Here is a 24,831-nt window from a genome sequence, read left to right on the forward strand (position 1 = left end):
CTTTCCCTGTGAATTAAATAAAGGGTTCCAGTAGAATTTCCATGCAAATTCCAGAGTTTGACAGAAAGATTCCCCGATTTCAACGAGATACATCTGAAGAAGGTCGTAGGTTACATCAACCAAAACGTTGTACAAATAACACTCGCGATGTGAACTGTAGTCCGAAGAATCCAAATGATATGAATTATCAATCCTCATCTCCAAAATTCAGAAACATAATAAAAATTCAATTAATAATGATTAAAGCAAAAAACATCTCATCAATTGACTTTGTAATAATTTTTTTTTTAATTGTAAATAGACTTTATGGACACCCTGTATTATTTTTTTCCACTGGATTTAAAGTATAAAAATTTAAAAAATTGTTAAAAATTATGGTTACTATGGTAACAGCAGAATCTCTTCTGAAATGCAAGAGATTGTAGGGGAAAAAATGTTTAACGTCATCCATGCTGCATTAGTCTGTATCTATTCAATGGCAGAATCTGAATCTGAGAATCTGAATGCATTTATTTTCTGATGATTTTTGTTGGCGGTTTTGAATCAATTTCAACAATACCTAAAGGTTTATAAGTAATAGCTCAGTTTGGGCAAATTTTTTATAGATTCTAATGAAGACTCTTCAATAAATTGATATTGTGTACAGTTTGTATATCATGAAGATGTATGCGATTGAGGAAGACTGAAACAATCGTATGCAAATAAAAACTGTATTTTTCTTTTTACATGGAGGTCACCACTTATCAAGGCCCGAAGGCCACTCAGGGATAAGGGTTATTGCGTGTACAGTAATTAATGAGATAGTATTGTAGTAATCATTAGTATTGGGGGTTTTGATAGAGTGTCTTACTTAAGGGGGCGGTTTGTCAGGAGTTTGTTTATGTTGGACTTGAAGACGTCCAAGTTGTAGTCAGGTGGGAAACAGGCAAGTGGCAGAGAGTTCCACTGATGAATTTATGGACGTTCTATGTATTTACTGAGATTTATATGTCATTAAATTATGTGTGTGTGTGTGTGTGTGTGTGTGTGTGTGTACTTCCCTCCATCACAAAAATTTAGTGAGTATATGTGCTTTTTCTAGCCCTCAGACAAAACAATTTTAAAATGGTGAGATAAAACAAGAAAGCAAATAGCAAGTCAGACAACCACCCCAGACTTACCTCATTGCTTGAAATGAATTTAGAAAGAAATCCTCCACTCTATAATAAAGTCGATGGGGGTTGTTCATCTTTTATTTAGACCATCAGAAATGATAATTTCAACATACCATCAGAAATGATAATTTCAACATAAAAAAATGAAATTACTTATGGAATTCTATAATATATATATATATATATATATAACTCTTTAGAAATTTTTACCTCGTTTTGTGTTCTGTATTTTAACTATAGAAGTGAAAGGATTATCTAAATATTATTGATTATAATATAATATATATATACTAGCTAAGAAGACCTGATGTTGCCCAAGATTGAATAATGATCAACGTCAAATTGTCGTAAAAATCAGTGAAATTATCCATTTTTCAATTAAATCGATTGATTGCCTGCTCTAGTCAAGGACCCACCATTGTGCACAGAGAGGAAGCTTAAAATGCCTCTCCACAGTAACTTTGTCCACAATATATTGTAGCTTACATTGCACTGTAAGAACCTACTGTTGATTTTATAAAATTATTTTTATATATTGGTTGGATTAAAGATTAAAATGTAAAAGTCAAGTATCATAGCTCAATTGTGCTCTAAACAAAAACATTCATTTGAATGTGCCTCTGTCTTATCAAAGAACCTATTGTTGATTTTATATGTTGAGTCCTTCTCTTTGTGTGGTGATTAACCTTCTCACATTCACTAGTTATGTTAGGCTGTATAAGGGTGTTAACTTTGGTCAAAATCGAACTGTTCCTTCTTTGATTGGATTTTTTAGATTATCGATTTTCGATACTAATCTGAGGCATTCCAAAACAAAATCTATACAAGAACACTCTCCAGACAAAGTACATTTGGTATGAAATTAAAAAAAAAATTGGCCCAACCCTTTCAGAGTCCATAGGAAATGAACTTACACAAACAGACAAAGTGCCTATATATATCTCAGTCAGAATAAATGGGGTGTGTATATATATATATATATATATATATATATATATATATATATTGGTAAAAATAAATGGAGGATGATGTAGTTCGAGAGCATCTATGAATGAGCCATCACTGATCATGTGAATATAGAATAAAAAAAATATTGGATAGACTGAGCAAGGGCAGATAACTTTAGCACAGACGACACGAAACATTTTTTAAAGATTAGAATAACACAAAAAACTAATGCAATCTATCGACATATAAAAATGTACATGATTTTCTAGAGCAGAATATTAACTCCCTTTGAAGTTAAACATTTCTTTGTTTTTACATTAAAAAAGAAAAAAAAAAGATAAAATAAAAAGAAGTGAAAAATTGATATTTAAATAAATTTATTTTGTTATAAATAAAAACTTTATTAATTTTATTTATTTTTTTTATTTATACATGTCATGGTTTCAGCTGTAATTAAGTATTTAAGTGTAAAAAAAGATTTAATAATTTTAAGTGCAAATTAAATCAGAAAGAATACTTTACAGGAAAAGACATATCAATTGACCATATGTTAAAAAACAAGTGTCAGTGGAGCGGGGAGGATGCTGATAAATGCTAAATCGTGATTGGCTGAGGAGATCATATGACAAGTTATTATAGAAAGCCTTTTTGAAGTTAAAACAATTGATGAGCCAGGACACATGGTTGCGTGGGAAACCTTTCTTCACGGGTTCATGAAAAAGCGAATGAACAAGTAATAGGAACGTGTTGTATATGATAAATATAAAGATAACTTTCCTTAGGTAAGTGTTACCCAATTCTGTACTATACTGCAGTTTCAAAGTTATATTATGTGATTTTTTTTTTGAAATGTAATATAATAAAAACCGTATAACCTATTTCACCAAACATTTATCGTTACCAAGTTAAAACCTTGAAGTAGTGTTTTTTTTTAGTTTCTTATATCAAGTGGTGGCTTCATGCCTTGTCTGGAGCTATTTCTATAAAAAAAAGTAAATAAAACCAAACGGTTTCTGATCCTTCAACTTATATTTGATGCAGTACACATGACATAACCAACCGACTAGTGATTATTTGTTAAACATAATTAATAAATTAATCTTCAAAATATTCTGATCTTTGTGTTGTATATTCTTATCTCAGAAAATGCTGGGTTACCTAATTGAAGTGGAAGTGAGCGATTATTAGGTTATGCAACATGAAATATTCAGAGAGAACGTTTCAATAACAAAAAAAAAAAAGGAATGTTATTGAAACAGATCAGATATTTTAGAATAAAATATTGTGTTAAATATACATATAAATATACATATGAATATAAATACAAAAAGAAATATAATAAATATAAATAAATGAATATATAAATACAATAAAATAAAAAATAAATAAAATAAATAAATAAAATAAATATATAAATACAAAAAAACGTGATAAATATAAATATATATTTATATAATTAGTTTGGAATTTTAGAAACAGAAACAAATTGAATTCAGTTATTAAAACGGTGACCTCGAATAAAGACTGACCTCATTATGTGACGTCAGAAAGTCAACTAACAAGGAAAGGATTTTCATATATTGGCAGAACAAACCAGTTTGAGTTTAGTTTTCAGTCTGAGAGTCTGTTAGTTAGAGATGTAGAGGTAAGCCGTCCACAAAGGACGTTGGTTTAGAGTTGGAACTATCAGCATTCGGCTGGGAAGTTAGAGAGAGATGTAATCACCAAAGTGAAACACCATGGACTCAGAGAGCAAAACAAGTTGCAACCATGAAAATAAATGTTATGTGTGAAATATAATTTGATTTTCATAAGTTTTCAGAGAACAAATGATTTGCAATATTTAGGAGCATGTAAAAGAATGATATGTCAAAGAGTTGCGACTCAGAAGAAGGTATGTGTCTTTTTTGTCCGATATGTTGCAACTATGAAGAAGGTATGTTTCTCCTTTGTCTGATGTGAAGCAGACAAAGATGTTTATGTGTCCTGTTAAAGAACTGTTTCTCCAATATTTATTTGTCCAGTTGTGGACTTTCACATCATCAACATTGATATATATACACATATCCCGTAGACGATATGAGCCGTGATGAATAGATATGTAAGCATACATTTATATAGACTTATATATATATATATACACTTGGCATATATATACTCACATACAATCATTATACTAGACGATCACAGATTCACTGTTATAAATATATATCCTTTATATACAGTTATATAACATGTATATTTTTGGTCCTTGTTACATATACACATCAGTATATAACATTTGTAATCACCGATTTGCACATATCCAAAGCAATGGCAGAAACCAACTTCCAGTTCATAGTGGAATGGGACTGTAAATAAATGGTAAAATTTAATGCTACTAAGATTAAGCTTCTTTCCTTTAACAATTACAAGAAAACTTTCTCAACTACTGAGTGCCAATCATTCAAACACATCAGCCAAGCTCAAACTCCTGCCCCATTGTTGCATACCTGTGCTTTAGAAATACTTATGCTTCCTTGATGTACATACTCCCAACTAACCCGAAGAGCAGCAAACTCCCACCTCTCCACTGTTGAAGAAGTCCCCAGATGCTGAAAAGTTTTTTACTCTAATTGTTTCTTCCCTCGGACTGCTGGACTTTGGAATTCTGTCTCTGACTGTACTAATATGTAAAAGTTTTAATGTAATGCAGACATCTCACTGCTCAACTCCCCATCACAGTGATGCAGCCCACATATTGAAATCCAAATAAAGCCATTAAGACGTATTACTGAAGTAAGATAGAATACAGAGTTGAGTGTGTGGGCTTTCTATCTAGTTTAAGAACCTAGAAACAGATTACCTCGAAGCTGCTTCCTTACAGACTGCAATATAGTCATCTTCAAATCCAATGTTAACAAATACTTGTCATAAACGAGTAATGAGTAATCAAATTGGTTTATTCCATACATCATCTTCTACCCTCTCATAATATTCTTCATTCAACTGAATCTATCCATCTCATTAACCCTTAAGCCTTATCCTTGAGTGGCTTTTGGCCTTGATAATTAGTGACTAAGCAATAAAGAAGCTAAGCTAAGCTAAAAGCTAAGTGGCTGAATATGGTTAAGGGTGACTCAAAAGTTCTTTTCCATTCGTGTGTAGGGCAGGGGCACCATTCCATTTCCAGGATTACTCCACTTGTCCTTGATCCTCTCCTTATAATGTTGAATGTTTAGTAAAGGAAGTACCAAGCATGATTTTTTAAGTCTTTAGTATGACTTGACTGAGGATTGCCTCCTGCTCTCTCTACCATGCTAGAAAGTTAATTATGCCTGAGAGTATCCTGTACCTTTACAAGGCCACCATTTGCCCATGTATAGAGTATTGTTGTCACATTTGGGCTGGTGCATCTGCTACTAGTCTCTCACTCCTAATAGGTCCCAAACTGTCAGCTAGGCTTCAACCTCTGTGCCATCAATGAAATGTTGCATATTTCTGCTCCAACGAACTACAAGCCCTTGTACGCCCTCGATCTAAATACGCGACAAACCCGACAAGCAGCAAAATCACACCCCTACATAGAAATCTCCAGATGCCAAAAAGCCTTCGACTCTAATACAGGGTGTTTCAAAAGTCTTGGGAACATTACAAGTTATTAAAAATCGTTATGTTCCCAAGACTTTTGAAACACCCTGTAGTTTCTTTCCCAGAACTGCTGGACTTTGGAATTGCCTTCTGAGTTCCTGCTTCCAACTTAACTGGCGTGCAGAAGTTCAAGTGTAATGTAAACAGAAGCTTGCTGCTTAACTTCCTACATAATATCCTTGTAATTATGTCCTAGATAGTAGCCCCTACATCAAAGTGGTACTGTGCCTTGTTTGGAGTGAAAATGCAATAAAAAAAAAAAAAAAAATTTTTTTTTTTAAATTAGTGAACATTCTAGCCATTGTACCAAATAAACATTAAAATAGTGATTAATGATTTAAAAAAAAAAAAAAAAAAAAAAAAAAAATCAAGGGGATTGATTTTTCACTTTCAGACATCAATGATTATGTAGATAGCTTAAGTGATTTTCAGTCTTCTACACAAAAATTCTAGAATAAAAAGTAATACTGTTTTGAAATAAGACTTAAGAAAATCATTGATGAATAAAGATTTTGGCGGCTAAAACAAAGGCTAAAAATTTAATATCTGCACACTGCTATTTAAAAAGATAAATGACCGACTATAAGCGAAAACAACCTGAAAACACCCTTTTCATTAACTGCTATATGAGGTGTATAGTAGGTCGCAACTGCATTCCCAGGATTATGTATTTGAGAGAAAATCAGTAATAAATTAAAAACAAAAATCGAGTTGCTTTTTACAATGTAACAATTCGACATTGAAAATTTCACCTTTGGAAGTACAATTTAAAAGAGAAGAAAAACATTTTTCAATGAGGGTATCGATATTGATCGATAATTATTCCTCTTGTTGTTAACATCTACCTGCAATGGTGTCCATGAACAGATCCAATATGCATTAAACAATTGCATATAAAAATTTATTGGTGGAAATGTTTGCAATTACACAAAACTGCAACCATTTTGCATCGATTTTCTTCTAAATTTTATTGCAATTCATAGCCAATATACAAAGCATTTTTGTTGATGGGTCATAAATGAAAATTAAAAATAAGTTTAAAAGTGAAAAATCAACCATAATAACAATATACATATATATATATGTGTGATTTAATCACATTGACACAGCAGTTCCCATTAGATCACTAAAGTTAAGTGACATTGAGCTTGGTCATTAAATGGGTGACCATTCGAGAATACCAGATGCTGTATAGGCTCTCTGCTTATCTTGGCATTGTTTCCAGTTGTCTTGTACTTCTCCTTGCTATTAGAATCAAACAGTATCGATTCAGAATAGGTTTAGTTGACAATTACATGTACAGCTACCCTCACAGAGGGCGTCAACATTATCTCTCAAAACAAAATGGAGGCGATGATGTTTCAACATAATTATCTCTAATAGTTCAAAATAATAAAGAATATAATTCAGTATATAACATTGGGAGAAATGTCTTGATCTTTTGGCAAATAAACAAAGTGTAATAACCGAAGGCAAGGTTATGGAGTTCAGTCTCGGTTGTATCGAAGCAGATTGGCTTAAAAAAAAAAACAAACAAAAACAAAACAAACTCAAGAACTTGATGGGCTGCCTTACAAATCGTCCTTAAGGAAGTGCATTAGGAATACCAGATTTGACAGAAAAATCTTCTAGTTTTAGAATAAGTTTAAAAAAAGAAAGTAGACGACAAAAACTCATTGGGGGAGTTATGTGTTATATATATATATATAAAAAATTTTAAAAATTATTATTGTTAATTATGTCAGCCCCTTTAAGAAACTCGGTTCTCCTTATTAAGCACTTAAAAGTTGAAACAGAAAGTTGGTCACCTAAGCTCACGTGCATAGGTCATGATGTTATAATCATTAGATCACTATGGCCGGATGTTAGCAATAAACATTGTGTGTGGCAAAATGGTTGGATCATTTTATCGCTCCAGTAGATATCTCACTGCTGATGCAATTCTCTGTCTATATAAGAGCCAAGTACGTCCAAGAATGGAGTACAGTTGCCACATCTGGGCAAGAGCTGCTTGAAGCACCTTATCCTGCTTTGACAGAGTTCTCATTTGAGTTTTAATCTGTTTCCCCTCTTGCCTGACTTTCATAAAAATCACTCGTCTAGCTGAAACCACTATCAATAATTTCCCTCACTCTTTATCCATGTGGCGTTTGGGCCTTGATAAGTGGTGACTTCTTTATAAAAAAAATAAAGAATAGTCAAGAAAGGTGGATCTCCTAGCAGTTTTAGGTCAGTTCACTGCCGGGCTGATTGTGAACAGATTTTCAACCAGTATTTCTACTCAAGTCTCCTGCAACTGAAGCAATGAGGAGACCAATCCTGATCAAAATAAGAGCATGACAGATATGGTAGGAAAGAACTAGATGATCACGGTCCCATAGCTATGAAACACAGATTTTGGCTAAGTGCTTATCACACCAGTTGCAGGGTGCCATTGGAGAATAGATTGAGCATAAGCAAAACTACACTGTGAAGGAGAGGTCAGTTTAAAACAACTTGCATCTAATTTGTACAATCATAGAGCGGATAGGAGACAGACACTGATGGACAATTTGGATCAGTCCAAATCTTAATAGGGGCGACCATCACTTCTTGTCCTCTGTTTTAGAGCCTGTTGGTTTTAAACTGGAGTTCTGCAAATAAATCTGTTCTGTTCCGTATCACTCCACCTCCCCACTGAAGATAACAAACCAGATCTTTCCCATCTTTTGAAACCACTGGTATTAATATGCCTAATCAAATTATCACTATATATTATTATCCATAATCATATTTACTTGAACGTATGTTTTATATACTGACAGATGTTGGACGGCTGAATAATATACGGGGTCTTTTGTCTGCTGTATTTTTGCGCTGGACCGAGTCATTCTTCCTTTGTCGGCCTGGTCTCTTAGAGTCTCCTTCAAAATACCATATTGATGCCAAGTTTAATGTAGACACTCAATCCTCATAATGAAACCATATTCTTCATATAAATAAGCCTTCAATTAGATCTTAGGAGTACGCCATCAATATATTACATAATGTAATTAAGTTGTCTGTATTTATTCTTTCTAAATCACACACACACACACATATACATTATTATTTTATGTATCTACATAAAATTTTATGTAATTATTTTCAGTATTTACTTCGAAAGTGCTCACATGAGTAGAGCTAGGTAATAATTTTAAAATATACATGGCAATGAAGCTACACAGGATTTTCTAAGTTTCATCTTCATCAGGCTATTGCATGGAATAGGTGTAACTTCAAGTTTTCATATATTCCTGTGGTACTGGGTTTGCTTGTCAGTCAATCAGATTCTTTGTTATTCATGAACCTATTTATTGTAGCCAATGATTGCACGTCTATCAGGCAGAGGTTCACTTGACAATAATTTTTATGCAATAGTCTGATAAATCCTCACTAGGCTGAAATGCAAAAACTTTTATGTAGCTTACTTGCCATACATATTTTCAAAGCTTATAATATATTTGATTACAAACAAAAATATTTAAATAAGAGTTAAGAGTTAGAGGAGAATCTGCCAGTATAAAATAAATATATAAGCCAATAAAATAAACAAAAAATAAAACAAAAACAAATTCAGAATAAACAAAACTTTTAACAAAATTATAAAAAAATAAGAAGAATATCCAATGTTTTACAGATATTTACAGCATAAAAACAATAACAAATAAAAAAAATTAAAAAAATCACCAAAAACACAAAAAACAGTTTTTCATATAAAAATAGACACCAATTTTTTTTTTTTTTTTAACAAAATTCTAAAAAAGTTTTAACACCCAAATAAAATTAATATCTTTTTTAGATAAATATAAAGAAAAAGCTACGTTTCTGAAATTTTGTAGATGAGGATAATAATGTATTATTTGGACTATTTGGACTACTGTTCTCATCTTGGATGTTATTTGCACAATGTTTTGACCAATATGATCTCTGACTTTGTGTATGCATTCTTTTGTGGAGTGTTATTCTCCTATTCATAGTTGTTATTTCACCATGTTTTGGCCAACTAATCCTTTGGCCTTCTTCAGGTGATTAACTGCAAGCGGATAGGAATGGTGAGTCGTGCATTGTAACGATTTCCTCAGTAATTAATGCCTTTCAGAGTAGTTGTCTATAATTACTAGGGATACAGACCTCAGCATTCTTATCCAGTCATGGTTAATCATCTGAAGAAGGCCAGAGGATGAGTTGACTGAACTGTGGTGAAATAACAACTATTAAGATGAGGAAAACAGTCCGTAATAGGATGGATACACAAAAAATAAAGCCTCCTCTCAAAGGATTAAAAAAAATCTCTGACCCTCTTCAGATGTATCATGGCAATGGATATTATTGGCGATTAGTAAAAATAGCATTTTTTTTCCCCCAACAAACTATAATCATTAGAATTCAAAATGTACGACATGCCTATGAAACAAATAAACCAAATACTAATTAATATATATTATTGATCATCATCTAAAAAATTCAGAAACATATCAAATCAGTACGAACTCAAATTAATACAAAAATGGAACTGACTTGATGCTCTTTTCATTTCATAAACACATTAGACATTTTGAATTCTACCAACTATGGTTCGTTGGAAAAAAGAACTATTCTTTACATCATTCACCAATAAGAGTCATGTCAAAATACACTTGAAAATAGCCAGAGGTTACATCAGTCAAAATGTATGTGAGAATAACGTCCAAAATGAGAACAGTAGTCCGAACAATCAAAATAATAGAAAAAAAAAAAAAAATTATTTCAGAAATTCCAAGTTAACCCATCTCACAAGTCAGATAGAATCGGAAGATTGAGATTTGAATTTTGAGAATCTTTATCATAAATTTAGTTGGTGCATTTTATAACATACCAAACCTTTGTTGGGTTATTTTATGCCAGAACCAAAATTATTTACGGTCATTTTTTTTTTTTTGTTAAAATGATCATTTTTGTTTGTGAACGTTATTATATACTAGTTATACCTATGTGACATTGGCCGGGAATCTTTTTACTTTTATTTCTGGTTCACTTGTTTATTTTTAAAACCTTTTACCAAATTAAAAAAATAAATAAATAAATAAACGAAAATATTTTAAAACATTTTTAAATTCAATATATTATCATCACTAATAATAAAGAGATTTTTTAATTATCACTAATAATTAATAGATTTTTACTTATTAGCACTAATAATTAATATTTTTAATTATCATAACTAATGATTAATATATTTTTAATTATCATAACTAATAATTAATATTTTTAATTATCATAACGATTAATATATTTTTAATTATCATAACTAATAATTAATATATTTTTAATTATCATAACTAATAATTAATATATTTTTAATTATTAGCACTAATAATAAATATATCAATTATTATCACTAATAATAAATATATTAATTATTATCACTAATAATAAATATATTTTGAATTATCACTAATAATAATTATATTTTTACTTATTAGCACTAATAATTAATATTTTTAATTATTATCACTAATAATTAATATATTTTTAATTATTATTACTAATAATTAATATTTTTAATTATTAACACTATGGAAATCAATACTGACAAAGCATGAAGCCACTTGATATAAGGAGCTAAAATAAAAATCATTACTACTTCAAGGTCAAAACTAGCCAATGAGAAGTGTATTATGAATACCAGGTTTGACAGAAAGATCTAGTTTTAGAATAAGATAAAAAAACAAAACTAGACCAGCATGACTCGTTGTGGAAATTATGTGTTATTATTATTATTAATATTATTATTATTATTATGAGGGCTTTACCTGCTCCACTAGCTTAAAAGTAGCTTTTACTCCTTAAAAAAGAAAAAAAAATCATGCTGTTTTTTTTCCTTTCTCCCATTTGCACCTTAAAATAAACATTGAAAAATTCAAAACATTTCTAACATTATCTTCAAAAAGTTCCTAGTTATTTGCTTCCTTTACAGCTGGATGAAAAAAAAAAAAAATGAACACTTCTCTCCTTAGCTGTAAGAAAAAGCAGTGTGCTCCTTTCTGTAAAGCCCTGTATATTATTATTATTAACTCTTTCCCCCCTTTCTTTCTCTTAATTATTTATATAATTCATTTTCTACTACTTTCTATTATTATTATTATTATTATTATTATTATTATTATATACAATAAATTACAATTAATACAATAAATTACGAAAACTAGATGGTCTATCTTATAAATTGTTTTTGAAGCTGTCACCCATGTTTATACTACTTATAACGACCATTAGTTAAATCAGAGCTCCATCCCTGGTCAGGTAACCAAAGGGGTGATCACATTGCTCAAAAAGCATAACAGGTATTTGGACATATCCTGGGCTACTGTATCCTTTTATCATTCACCGTTTATTTGCCTCATTCCTGTAGTCCACTGTGTGACAAGCAAACAAGATCCACAGAGTTTTAGTAATACATAGATAAAATCTAAGAGATCATCCTGAGGAATTACCTGAAATATGGATAAACAAAAGTGACATTTGTCATGAATCCTATTCATTAATACATAGCAAAATAATATGCATAAGAGGTCCTTTCATTAAAAAAGAAAATTGTTTTTTTTCAAGAGGTTATTTTTCTTTCTCATTTGAAACACTATTTTTGTAAACAATTCTCTCATGAAATCGACACAATCATCCTTTTAAGTTTTGCTCTTTTTCATCTCAACAGTTTTTGTCAGGTATTCTAAAAAAGGATTCCATCCCGTAATATAAATGCTATCTAAACCCTCATCTAACAACACCAACAAAACAAGAGGAAAAAAAAAAAAAAAAAAATGGGAACGGGGAGGTGGCGGGGTTTAAAAACAAACTAACAAAATTACAAAGTCTTCTATGATGCCACTAATAGTCACAGAAAAAAAATTGATTTTTGATTATCAATAAGATTCACATTCCCTTGTTTACAAAAACTTTCTGCGGTCATATCATTAAAATCTAATTGACAAATTTGTTCATGATTTAAAAACTATAACATTATTTATGACTATAACAGGACATGATATTTTCGTTCCATGATGAATAGGTACATCATAAAGAGTTTTCAGTGCATATTTAGAATGACACTTATAAAAAAAAATAAAATACAAAAATTTTTTTATGACATATGTATTCGTCACAAAACAAAGATGTCATATTCTAAAAATCACAAATTGATCAAGTGGGGGTTTTTTAATAGCAAAGAAAATCAAATATTGGGAAAAAATTTTTTACTAAAAAACAACAAAATAAAAAAATGTTTAATTTAAAAAAAAAAAATCAATTTATAAATATATATTTTTTTATTATAGAAGTTATATTTTGAGATGGATTATATACACTATCGGTCATCCATAGATTAAAATTTGCCTTGTGTCAAGACAGCCGAAAACTTTTGTAAACAAGAGAATGTAAATCTTAACAATAACCTAAATTTTCATTCAATAAAAAAAAAAAAAAAAAAAAAAAAAGTTATACCATATTACTCACTTTTCAAAAATGTTCAAATTTACCTTTGCGAAAATATGATAACGATTATTATAGCATCTAAAAAAAATATGATAACGATTATTATAGCATCTAAAAGAAAATAATGAAATAGAATTCTGATTATAATAATAAAATATTGTATACGAATGACGAAATAAAAAGTGATATACTGTATTATATTATTATCATGATTGTTTTAGAAAAATTGTAAATAATGATAGGGAAATCCTTTTCATTATATTTATCACTGCGATAATAAATAATCCAGATATGGTTTCTGGTGGTCAGAGGGCATTGACGAATTTTTCTTGTTTAAAATAAAAAAAAAAAAAAACTAGGAAAATGCATCAATTATCTCCCCTTTTTACATAATTGTTTTTTCCTCTTCCTATAAATTTAAGATTATATATATATATATATATATATATATATATATATATATATATATATATATATATATATATCATAAAAAGCATTACTATTTAAGTCCATAGTAATGTTTTTTATAATATATTAAACTTTAATTTAAAACATTTTTTCACCTAACTCTGAACATTTATTTTTCTTAATACCTACCTCAAAAAACAAAAAAAAATTTTTTAGTACAATCGACAGAAACCACGTAGACCATTTTATTTTACAAGCTCATATTCACATATATATAAAAATACACATAAGGTAGAATCACAATTTAATCGTCTAAAATACTTTGAAATATGTGATAAACAACATGTAGCAAATAAAAAAGTAAATAAAAATAAATTCTACAATTTTTCATTAAAATGTTAAGGGCTCGAGTTAACTCCCTTGTGGCATATTATGAACAGAATTATCTCCCTTTAAATTGAACTTTGTGATACACATGTGGTAAATAAAAAAAAAAAGCAAATAAAAAGAAATTCTATATTTTTCATTAAAATTTGATGGGCCATAGTTATCTCCCTTTACGTTCTTTACGATTTGTTTAGAGCAGCCATGTTAAATTTTCAGTATGACATGTTTGTTGTTTTTCCAGCATTTTGCGTGTATGATTTAACTTACAGAAACTCAATGATTTCAATGTTAAGGTTTTTTTTTTTTTTTTTTTTTTTTTTTTTTTACTGAAACATGGTTTTAAATAAAGATAAATCATTTAAAAATACAGTATACCCTAAACTGTATGAGGTTTCCTATTATTCACAGCTTTGCATAATCATGGCTTATCATCGCATACCAGGCTAGCATCATAATGTCATAAAAACGAATGCTTGGTAAACAGTATTGACAATTTAGTGGTTTTCCCTACTAGATCTAGAGATTTTGATATAGCAGATAAATTTTGGATCTAGCGTCGATTTTTTTCTATAAAAAATCTGGAGATTTTGTTTGCCAGTAAGATTTGCAGAATTTCAAACCGTAAAAAAAAAAAAAAAAAAAAAAAAAAGAAATACAATTAGTTTGGAGGACATACAGACCAAACAGCTTCAGAAAGTGTTTAGTACCATATATAATCTCATATGGACGTTTTAAAACTGCATCCAATACTCGCGGTTTTGCACTATTCACGAGGGGTGGTTTAAAGAATGTAATCTCATGAATAAGAATGGGAATACTGTAATGCGGAAACACAATTAACTGTACACAATCTGGAAAATTACACTAGGATTCTACAATAAAATTGATAATCCTTGATATAACAATTCTCAGTAACTTTTTAAAATAAGGTTCCAATTTTATGTTACAGACTTGTGATTGTGTATTTCAAATTTTAGTAATAAACAAAGTTTGTCAAGGGATTTTTATCCCGCCCCTCCCCCCCCCGAGATTATACCATTGTTGTAATGACCTGGTCTCTGTTGTAAACAGAAACACATTGTAAACCAATCATAATGGATACCTTTTCTAAACTGATTTCCAAAAGATGAAAATCTTAAAAAAAAAAAATAAATAAAAATAGTATACACAATATGTTTCTATTTACTTACATGGGAAGAGTTAGACATAAGGTTAGTTTTTAATGTGAGAAAAACCCTGTTCCACAAAGAAGGGTCACTTACTTGAAACACAAATTAAAAAAAAAAAATGCTTCAATGACCAAGGCTAGAAAAGATTAAGTGTAGTATCAGAACAGATACTATACTTTGCTCTGAGCAAAAAAACACAGAAGTTGATAGAGATGCCTGCATAATATAAAAGTAGAATCTTATTGAATTGTTGTTTTAGCAGAGTCGAAGAAGAATCTAAATTTCATTTTCTTTTAAATATATTGAATAAATATATATTTATATGTACACAGACGTGTATAGCCATTACAGGAAGCTTCTATAAACAGCAAAATAGTCTGAGTTACAGACTAATAGAAGGATGAAGGTGGATAAGAAAGAAATAATCCTTGTTGAAATTTTATCAAATTCGATGACTGCTTTTGAAGAATTTTTTTTTTTTTTTTTTTTGCACAGGAGAAGATGCATTCAATGAACTGTTGTGGTTTGTTAAGCACATTTTATAAATTCTATAAAATAAAAGCACACAAACAAGAATTGCCTTTGGCTTAAAATATTAAGAGTAAACCAATTTTGAAAGCCAACGGCCAGCTACCAAATTGTGACTACAACAAAGAATTGTTGCGATTGGTGCTGATTGGTCGGTGATAAAAGATCGATTACAGGTATAACAGTAAAAATGATTTTAAAAAATTAGCGATTTTTTTTTTTTCAGAGCTGTATCATTTTTCTTTTTGAAAAGTGAAGTTAAAAAAAAAGTCAAAGAATCAAAGGTACATTTCTGTTGGACAAAATAAAATATTTTTTTCAGGCATCATGATATTTTTTTTTTTTTAAATTGCAATAATTTTTTGTTACAGCATTATTTATGCTATATTTTTTTTACCTCTCTTGTAAGAGGACAAGTCATTGTTCTTAAAGCTTAGTGGTTATTCATATATTCTTGATGTCAAGGAAGTTTTAAAGATTCAACCATTTCTGGTATTTTTGTTTTGTGTTTATTATTTTAACTGTAGCTTTTATTATTTCTGAATTAAGTTTCTGCCCATTTTCTATTATTTTTATGTCAATTGTTTTTGTGCAAAAAGAATGAAGAGACATTACAAAATAAAGAAATTCTAACACTTTGAAGCAAAAAGTGGGGAAAAAATAATATTAAAATCTGAAAAATATAATCATATAACTGATATCATTTGTTTATTTGTTATTTTTTTCTGTATTTTTATATACTTATATTATTCTGGTAAATGGTACTAGTCTTATTTTCTTGCATATCTTATAAGAAGAAACAAGAATAGGAATAAAATAACAGATATTAAAGAATAGGATAAAAGAATAAAATAAAATAAAAAAATGGATAAAAAAATCTTGACAAAATTTACAGTTGAGAAAATAAATTAATAAATAAAAATAAAAACTATCATTACTAGTTTAAAAGTACAAACGTTTTAGAATTCAGAAGAGATATTTTTCTAAATGTTTAATAATTTGTATTAAACCAAATATATGTATGTCTGTGTATGTGTGCATTATTGTTATGCTATAATCACATTTTAATATCCGAGTTTCATACATTTGTAATCATCAAACCTGTGAAACTGTTAAAGTGAAAATTTGATTGTGTCAGTGTCCACTCACATGTGTGGGTGTGTGTAATACTAGTGAGAGAAAATTCCAGCAGATTGCTCAATTCTAAAGAAAAGTTAAAAAAAATAAATAAATAAAAGAATAATATTAATTAATTTATTTATTTATGTATTACAGAAGATCAGAACAAAATCGGAAGCATTAGTTTCCAATGCAAACAAAGGAAACCTATACTTGGTCTCCTATGGCAGACTCATCAGCCTCTGTTTTCTGGGTAGACACACATAAACAGAGGCTGATGAGAGGCCAGCATAAAAAATGAATTACAGATCATTTTTTGTTTGGATTTGAAACCGATATTGTATTGATCTCCTGTAATTAATTATAGGAGAGAGAGAGAGAGAGAGAGAGAGAGAGAGAGAGAGAGAGAGAGAGAGAGAGAGATTAATTTCGCTTCTTAGCCCATTTAATCGTTTCACCTAAAATTCACAAACATCTACAAAATGTATACATTTTCTTAAACTTAGGTGAGAATATATATATATATATATATATATATAGACTTTGCACATGAGCTCACACATGTACATGACATGAGTTGGTGTATTCATTTATATGAATGTATTTATAGCAAGATCTGTAGGCTTTTATAACTTCTGAAAATTTGTCAAATATTGAACATCTAAATCTTGCTTGAGAAAACACAAAGGTCTTTGCCATTAATTTCTACAGATTTCAAAGTTTAAAGTCTGCACCAATGCCATCGAGAAAAGGTGGGTTAGCTATATCATTTCTTTCAGCCACAAGAATCATAGGTATTGAGATTCTGACAATTTCCAAGGCAATATTCTAAACTGAGCAGCAAGAAACCGATCAAGATCACACGATCTTATAAAAATTTTTAAGGGTATTAAACATTTAAGCATATTGTGTAAAATTAGCTCCAGCACTACTTAACAGCTAGAGACTATTAAACTCACTCCTCTTCATATAAACTAGCACAGAAACGATGGATAATTATAGGAGACTGTCATACCAGAATACAGTGTTAAAAGAAGATGATAATAAAAAAAAAACAAGAGTAATAAAGAAAAAATCCCAAGCAACGACAGACCGATAACCTGTCTACAGATATGTCTAGAAAACAGCTATACCAAAATACAGAATTAAAAGATGTTAATAAAAAACAAAAGAAATAAAAGAGAAATCCCAAGCAACTACAGACCAATAACCTGGAGAAGCTCTTAAAAATATTTCCTTTGAGTATTTGTAAAAAAGAAAACATTCCAATTATAATAAATAATATATAAATTATTATAAAAATTTTATTTTTGATTTCAGTGAAAAAAAAAATCATTTTTTTATAATTTCTTACGTGTTGACCTCGATTTTTGTACGTGTAAAATACACATGGGGTTGATTTTCGTACTTCACTGCTGAACACGTTCTTTTTGTACTTAACTGCTTTTTCTGCTGAATTCATTCTTAGCTAGAAGTAACAATTCTTGGATGTTATGCCCTTATACCACATCTTATATTGAAACAAGGAGATTTAATTTACTAATTTGTATATCTTAAGCTTTTTATACTTTTAAATACCTAATTTATTCAAATAGTATTCGTTTCTATGTTTATGTGCTTAGACAGAAAGGTATACAAGTGTGAGAGATGGAGAAACTCTGGCAGGGTCAAAGGCCAGCCTCATTAGAGGGAAACAAAGAAAAGAAAAATGGCTTTAAAGCTTGTTTGTCACAATGTTATGAAACCGAGATGGTGCTGATGGGCGCGTTGTTCTGCGATGAAGCAATTGAGGCAATGTCGTCAAAGTTAATGCTGCTAGCAACGCTTGGAGAGGCAGCCAGTTCAGTTCCTCTATCCTCCATTGCTTGGTAATCCACGCTTATCTTTGAATCAAGGAATTTTATGCCTCTGCGAGAGAGAAAAAAAAAAGAAAAGTTTCAAAGAAGGAGACATGGTTATAGAACATAAAATAAATCATCATCATCATATTGAACTTAAATATCATCATCATCATATTGAGCTTAATATCTGTTTATATGTGTCCTGGATATGACCTTAAACTATATCTGATGGTGAGGCCCCACCTTGTGGGCTTTGGGGAGTGTGGAACCACTCTTTAATTGCAATTGCTCCCAGGTCCACTCTGCCCCGGAGTGGTAGTACCTGTTAAGGTCCCAACTATGGGTTAAATAGAAACTGACTTGAAAAAAAAAAACATATACTCTATTAAAAATTTTTCTTCAAAATCGCTGGATTCAGCATTAAATAACCTGAAAACGGTTGATATACCATAAAACAAAAACAACCAACTGTTAATGTGAGTGCGTTTGTTCTTTTTTCAATGTGAGTTTGTGTACATTTTGTTCACTTTGTCTAGTATGTGGAGATATCTATTCCTGCTTCTGGTAGTATGTGTGTGTGGGTGTCCATGTCTGGTAGAATTTTGATGCATTTTTGTTGGTATATTTTATGTTTGCATGTGCTTGATTTACTGTATATGTGCAGTGTGTGTGTATAGTGTCTATTTTTACTAATACGTGGAAACTAACCTACATAACCATGACACGTTGACCAACCACACGTAAATTAAAACAGAATAAAAAGATACAAAAACAAAAAAGACATTATTTGAATCCAAGGTAAACCGAAAATGCTAGATAACCTTCTCACCCACTGATTGTCATGATAACACCCTTGCTGAGAGCCCATCCTTCAAACTTGTCCGTCTAACATTCACATGAATTGAAATAAATACATTGAGGACATTGCCAAGGCTGCTGCAAAGAAAGTAGATTCCCTTTAACATGCTAGAAAATTACTCACAGAAAATACCATAATCTGAATCACCACCACCACTCCCATCCCCACTATCCAAAGAGTGGTTGGACCAATTGTTGTTGGTATCTTGTAATAGTGAAGAATTAAGGAGGATGGAAAAAAAAAAAAACAAGAAGTGAGAGCACCATCCAGACCTCTACTAAAGAGGAATGGAGAAAACTGGAATTTTGGGTAGTCTTATTGATCAATTTCAAGAGAGAACCAAAGGGGATAATCAGCAATAAATCAACGGTCGTGAAATAAATATGCAAGGTGAATTTGGACAGGTGCTGAGTCATTTTATCCTCTTCTGTGTAAAAACTGCAAGAATTTTTTTGTCAGCCTGATAGCTTTTGCTGTTCAAAATCCAAAATTATAATCAAAGAGTTTCTGTCTTAAGAGAATATCTTTGGAAATGATGTATTGTTAGTGAGAAGGGACAAGATATAGCGAGTGACGTCACGGCAAGAGAGGGGGAAGCAACTGTCAACCATTTTTCCAACAACAAGCCTCTGAGGTAGACATACATTTGCATTCATGTTGATCTTCCCTTTCTTCCAAAACTCGGCATTGAAGATCAGTGGAGGGTTAAAGGCGCATTAATGTCGGTCGGTCAATTGATATGATTTTGCGATATCCTGACCAGAACATCAATAAAATCTATGACCCGTTACAAACGTGTATTGTTTTCTTTTTCTTTATTTGAAAATATGATCAGCAATTCTGATGTACTCAACGTGGCACATTGTGTTATGGCAAGACACAGATAAACAAAACAGAGATGAAAGTAGTAATTTTCAGAAAAAAATTGAAAATATTTTGTATTGATATTAAAGTACTTACTATGTGAAAATTTACTTTTTTTTTCTTTTTTTTTTTGCGCTCGCTATTTTCCTTTTTTTGCTCAACCAACACCCTTACACTTTCACACTTCCGCCTTTGTGTTATGGTTTCGAGCCTACCTGCCTACTACAACTCTTTTTTTTCTTTTGGCTCAACACACACCTATAAACACCCGGGCAGTGCCGGGCACCCAAACTAGTGTAATATAAATCCTACCTGTCTGTTTAAATGTATTTATGTATGTATGTTTGTATGTTTACCTAAAACTTTTGACATAGGCGACGGATTTTCACAAGATTGGCATCGTTTTGAAGCACGGCCCTTCGGATGGCAAATATAGAAAAATTAGCTAAAAATATTAATTCCTTCACTGATATTTTCGAAAGTCATCCCCTCTTTTTAACTGACTAGCCTTAATTTAAACATTTGTCATTTCCGGTTTGGTGATGGGTGCAACAGCAAAGACGCCACTTTTTTTTTGTTTTTCACATTCTTTTCCTCCTTCATGGTATGCCTTCCTACTACCACTTTTTTTTTTTTTTTTTTTTTTTTTTTGCTCAACACACACCTCTAAACACCCGGGTAACACTGGGCACCCAGGCTAGTTTATATATATATATAAAAGGCAAAATGGACACGAGCATTTGTCTGCAAAAGGTTTTTCAGATCGGGGTTCTGCTGTCGGTTAAATTCCGCCAGAAGTTTTCCTATACTTCCAATATCATAATATCTGAGATTTACATTTGATTGAGTTAAAAAAAAATTCCCACCGTGCCATCGTCTCGAGTGTTTGTTTGTCTTTTTCATATAATAAAGCGAAACTATTCAGACGCTAACGACAGCTGGCCCCTGGCTAGGTTTAAAAGCAACGTTTATTTTTGCGTATGTGTGGCGACTCCTATGATTCTTAAGTTAATTACCAACCCATTGAATTCACGATCCTCTTTGGCCTAATGGTTAGCGTGGAAAACTAATTATCCACCTCTTGCTCTATCTTTTTTTTTTTTATTTTAACCACGTGGAAGCCATTCTTAACATTGCTTCGTCCTTGTGTCAATATCCTCCACCCGGGCAATGTCGGGTACTCCCCGCTAGTTTATAATAAAATGATCTAGGTTTCTGAATTTTTTAGATGAGGATTGGTTATTTCATATTATTTGGATTCTTCTGACTACTGTTCTCATCTTGAGTTTCGGTTGATGTAAACTCTGACCTTCTTCATGCGTATCTTGTTGAACTCTGGAATCTGCACGGATTTTTGAAGGGACCCGTTATTTAATTCATGGTAGTAGCATGCTCTTGCTGCAGATGTGCGGTGCAGTAATTAGAGTACTTGGTAAAATTCAGATGTAAAAGTGTTGAAAGTTCAATCCTCAGTGTGGGTGACTAAAAATACAATTGCAAATTACTTAGGACTCTATCAAGTCGCAGTTGATAGAACGAGAGCATGTTACCTTTGTGAATTAAATGAAGGGTTCCCTTTGAAATTTTATGCAGATTCCAGAGTTCAACAAGATACACCTGAAGAAGGCGATGATTATATCGTCAGAAATGTTGTGAAATGACACTCAAGATGAGAACAGTAGTTTGAATAATCCAAATAATATGAATGATGATCTATGTTGACAGTATAAAATAACTGTAAAAAGATTAAAAATAAAATATTACAAAAAAAAAAAAAAACTTTATTAAATTGCATTTCAATAGAACTGCAACCTCATTTCACACAACACACATTTGAATGAAATACCAAGGTCTTATGTACGACATGAAAAGAAATCAGAATCTTAGGAAGATCTCTATAATTCCAGTAATTATATGAGCAACCAGACTCATGAAAAAGAATTTCAAAACCTACTTGGCCGATGAACCAAGTGCAAGTGAGATTCAAACAATTGCAGTTAAAGGGATGGTTAGAATCTTAAAAAGGTCTCTTGGTTGGAATGTATAAGATGGCAGAGTAATGCCTTCATTCCTAGCTTGAATAAAATAAGAAAATTTTTTCTTTTTACACTTCAGCTAGCATACTTCTGATAGTTAAAATTTTTGTTGCTTAATTTTCTTTTTCATCTGTTTGTGCTCGTTGGTAAATTGTTAGTCTAGTTGATTTTGGTGAGGGTCTCTTTAAGACTTCTGTTTCCTTCAGCTTAATTTTTCTCTTTGAAGCCTTTTTCTATTATATAAAAGCAAAACTGTGTGTGTTTGTGTGTGCAATTTTTTGTATGTCCGCCAAAGGCTTTTTTTTTTGTGGGGAGGGGTGCTCAGAGAAGTTATCACAACTTAGAACTTTTTATATACTCCCTAGATTATAATATCTCCGATTTACAAAAGGAAGTCGTCTATCTTATTTGAGTGACTTTTACACACTATTTTCATGTTATTTATTACTCTCTTAATATTTGATATAAAATCAAAACTAAAAATCAAAAGCGAAGTGCGTTCTTGACACGTCCAGAAGCAATGAGCTATGATCAATGCGGGGAAAACCCGTCATATCAGACAATTGCTATTCATTTGGATACTCCCCTTTTTGTGGGGAGCTGGTTTTCCCAAACATCTTGGGGAAACAAACAAATATGCAGAAAGCGTAAAACTTAACTGGCTCTGCATGATTTCATTTCTTTATGGCGTGATGTTTGACCTAGAAAAGCAGACGTTTTTTAAGCATTTAATTTCAACGATTCTCACTTCCTCTGCCCTCTTAGCATAACAGTAATGTGTCATGTTTCCTTTTCCGACTTTGCCTCAAGGCTTTGGGTTCGAATCTACCTGCCTACCAAAGTTTTTTTCCTCCCTACACATGCACTGACAAACACCCGGGCAACGCCAGCACCCCTGGTAGTAGATTATATTTCTCATATGCCAAAATCTAGAACTCTTAGAATACCCAACACAATTTTATCATCACTTTTACTAGCATATAACTGATTCATTTAAACACAATAATAGTTAAATATATTCGTAAGTGCACACACACACACATATATATATATATATATATATATATACTAACTGTATATACCGAGCTTTGCCAGGTCGAAACATATTGTCAGGCAGAGGGTTTAGTCACATGTCCCCTCTCATATGTGTGTGTGTGTGTGTGTGTGTGATACTGTAGGTTTACTGAAGGTTTTCAAGAGCTTAGCTAGGCCTACAAAACTTAATACACTTATCTTCCTCGTTAATAATTGGTTTCTTTCTCTCTATGCTAACAGATGGCAGTTCTTTTATTTATTTTTTTTAACGGCATCTTCAAATCACCAAAAGTTTTTAGACCAATCAGAAATTTTTTTTTTTTTAAAAAAAAGGTTAATTATTCTATTTTTTTTCCTTAAAGCTTATTATCACCTACACATAGATTCATTTTTATTCCCAGTTCACATTTAATAAAAACATCAGAAATACGACACCACAATACCAAAGTCAGTTATACTCTGGAGGTGTATGTGTATGTGATACCATTGTCACCGCCCCCCCAAAAAATTAACCCTAAAATGTTGAGAGCTGTCTGATCGTGTCAGTCCAGTGACAACTTTTGTTGCACAACTCAAAGCAATTGAATTTTGGACTATCTTCCCCACCTGATCTCTGCCAAATGCCATCTTCTATCTCTGACTGACATAATTTTTGTCTGCTCCATCTCCTCAATAGATCCATCTTTCTCCTTTGTGGAGGTTTTTCCGATCATCAAATCTTTTTTCTTCAGCTTCTTTTCTATTTCAATTTGAAGCTTTCGATTATATCTTCCATATGATAAAATGTAAAACCTCAAGATTCTAGGCAAACCCAGAAGTGATACTAACAAAGACAAAATTCTTGACTCTAGGTGAAGACTACTGGACAGCATCAGACTATTACATGTCCACACTGTAACAATTCCTGCATGATGATGAGCTTATAGTGAAGCAAGTGCTGTACAATACCCACAGCCACTTCTCTGCTTATTCTGTATTAGTGGGGGAGGGGATAGCTTTGCCCAGGCATAAAATATGCTTAAATATATTTTAATTTGTCCAGATTTCGTATATATTCTTATAGAGTCATGATTTCAAAAGTAAAATAAGTATTTAGGTGCAATCAGCTAGAATCGAAACCGAAACTGTAGCATTGAAAGCTGGTGATGTTACCACTGTACCAACATGACATGCATAAAAACTGATTAAAAATAAGAATGTTTAACGATTTTTTCAATTTTGACCCATTTTTGTCTCCTTAAAAACAATCTTAATCAGCTAAAGACCCATAAAAGAATGGCCTGTAAAAACTCCAATCATTTGAGGCCCTTAGCGCTGCTCTGCGCCTTTTAGTTTCGGAAGAGATAGAGTTTGAAAATATGGAGA

At 31.3% G+C, this 24,831-nt stretch overlaps 1 protein-coding gene across 1 annotated transcript in view; it reads right to left on the reverse strand.

Moving 5' to 3' along the window:
• Positions 1-18,117: 18,117 nt before the first annotated feature.
• LOC145291434 (proton-coupled folate transporter-like) overlaps positions 18,118-24,831 on the reverse strand; it is a 42,987-nt gene continuing 36,273 nt past the window's right edge. The window contains exon 4 of the mRNA XM_080137277.1: positions 18,118-18,739. Within this exon, the coding sequence (XP_079993403.1) occupies positions 18,568-18,739 (172 nt within the window). The 3' untranslated portion in view covers positions 18,118-18,567. The remainder of the gene's footprint in view (positions 18,740-24,831) is intronic.

This window comes from Euprymna scolopes, chromosome 12 (genome assembly GCF_053919585.1).
Source record: "Euprymna scolopes isolate OS-2025 chromosome 12, ASM5391958v1, whole genome shotgun sequence".
Taxonomy (NCBI): domain Eukaryota; kingdom Metazoa; phylum Mollusca; class Cephalopoda; order Sepiida; family Sepiolidae; genus Euprymna; species Euprymna scolopes.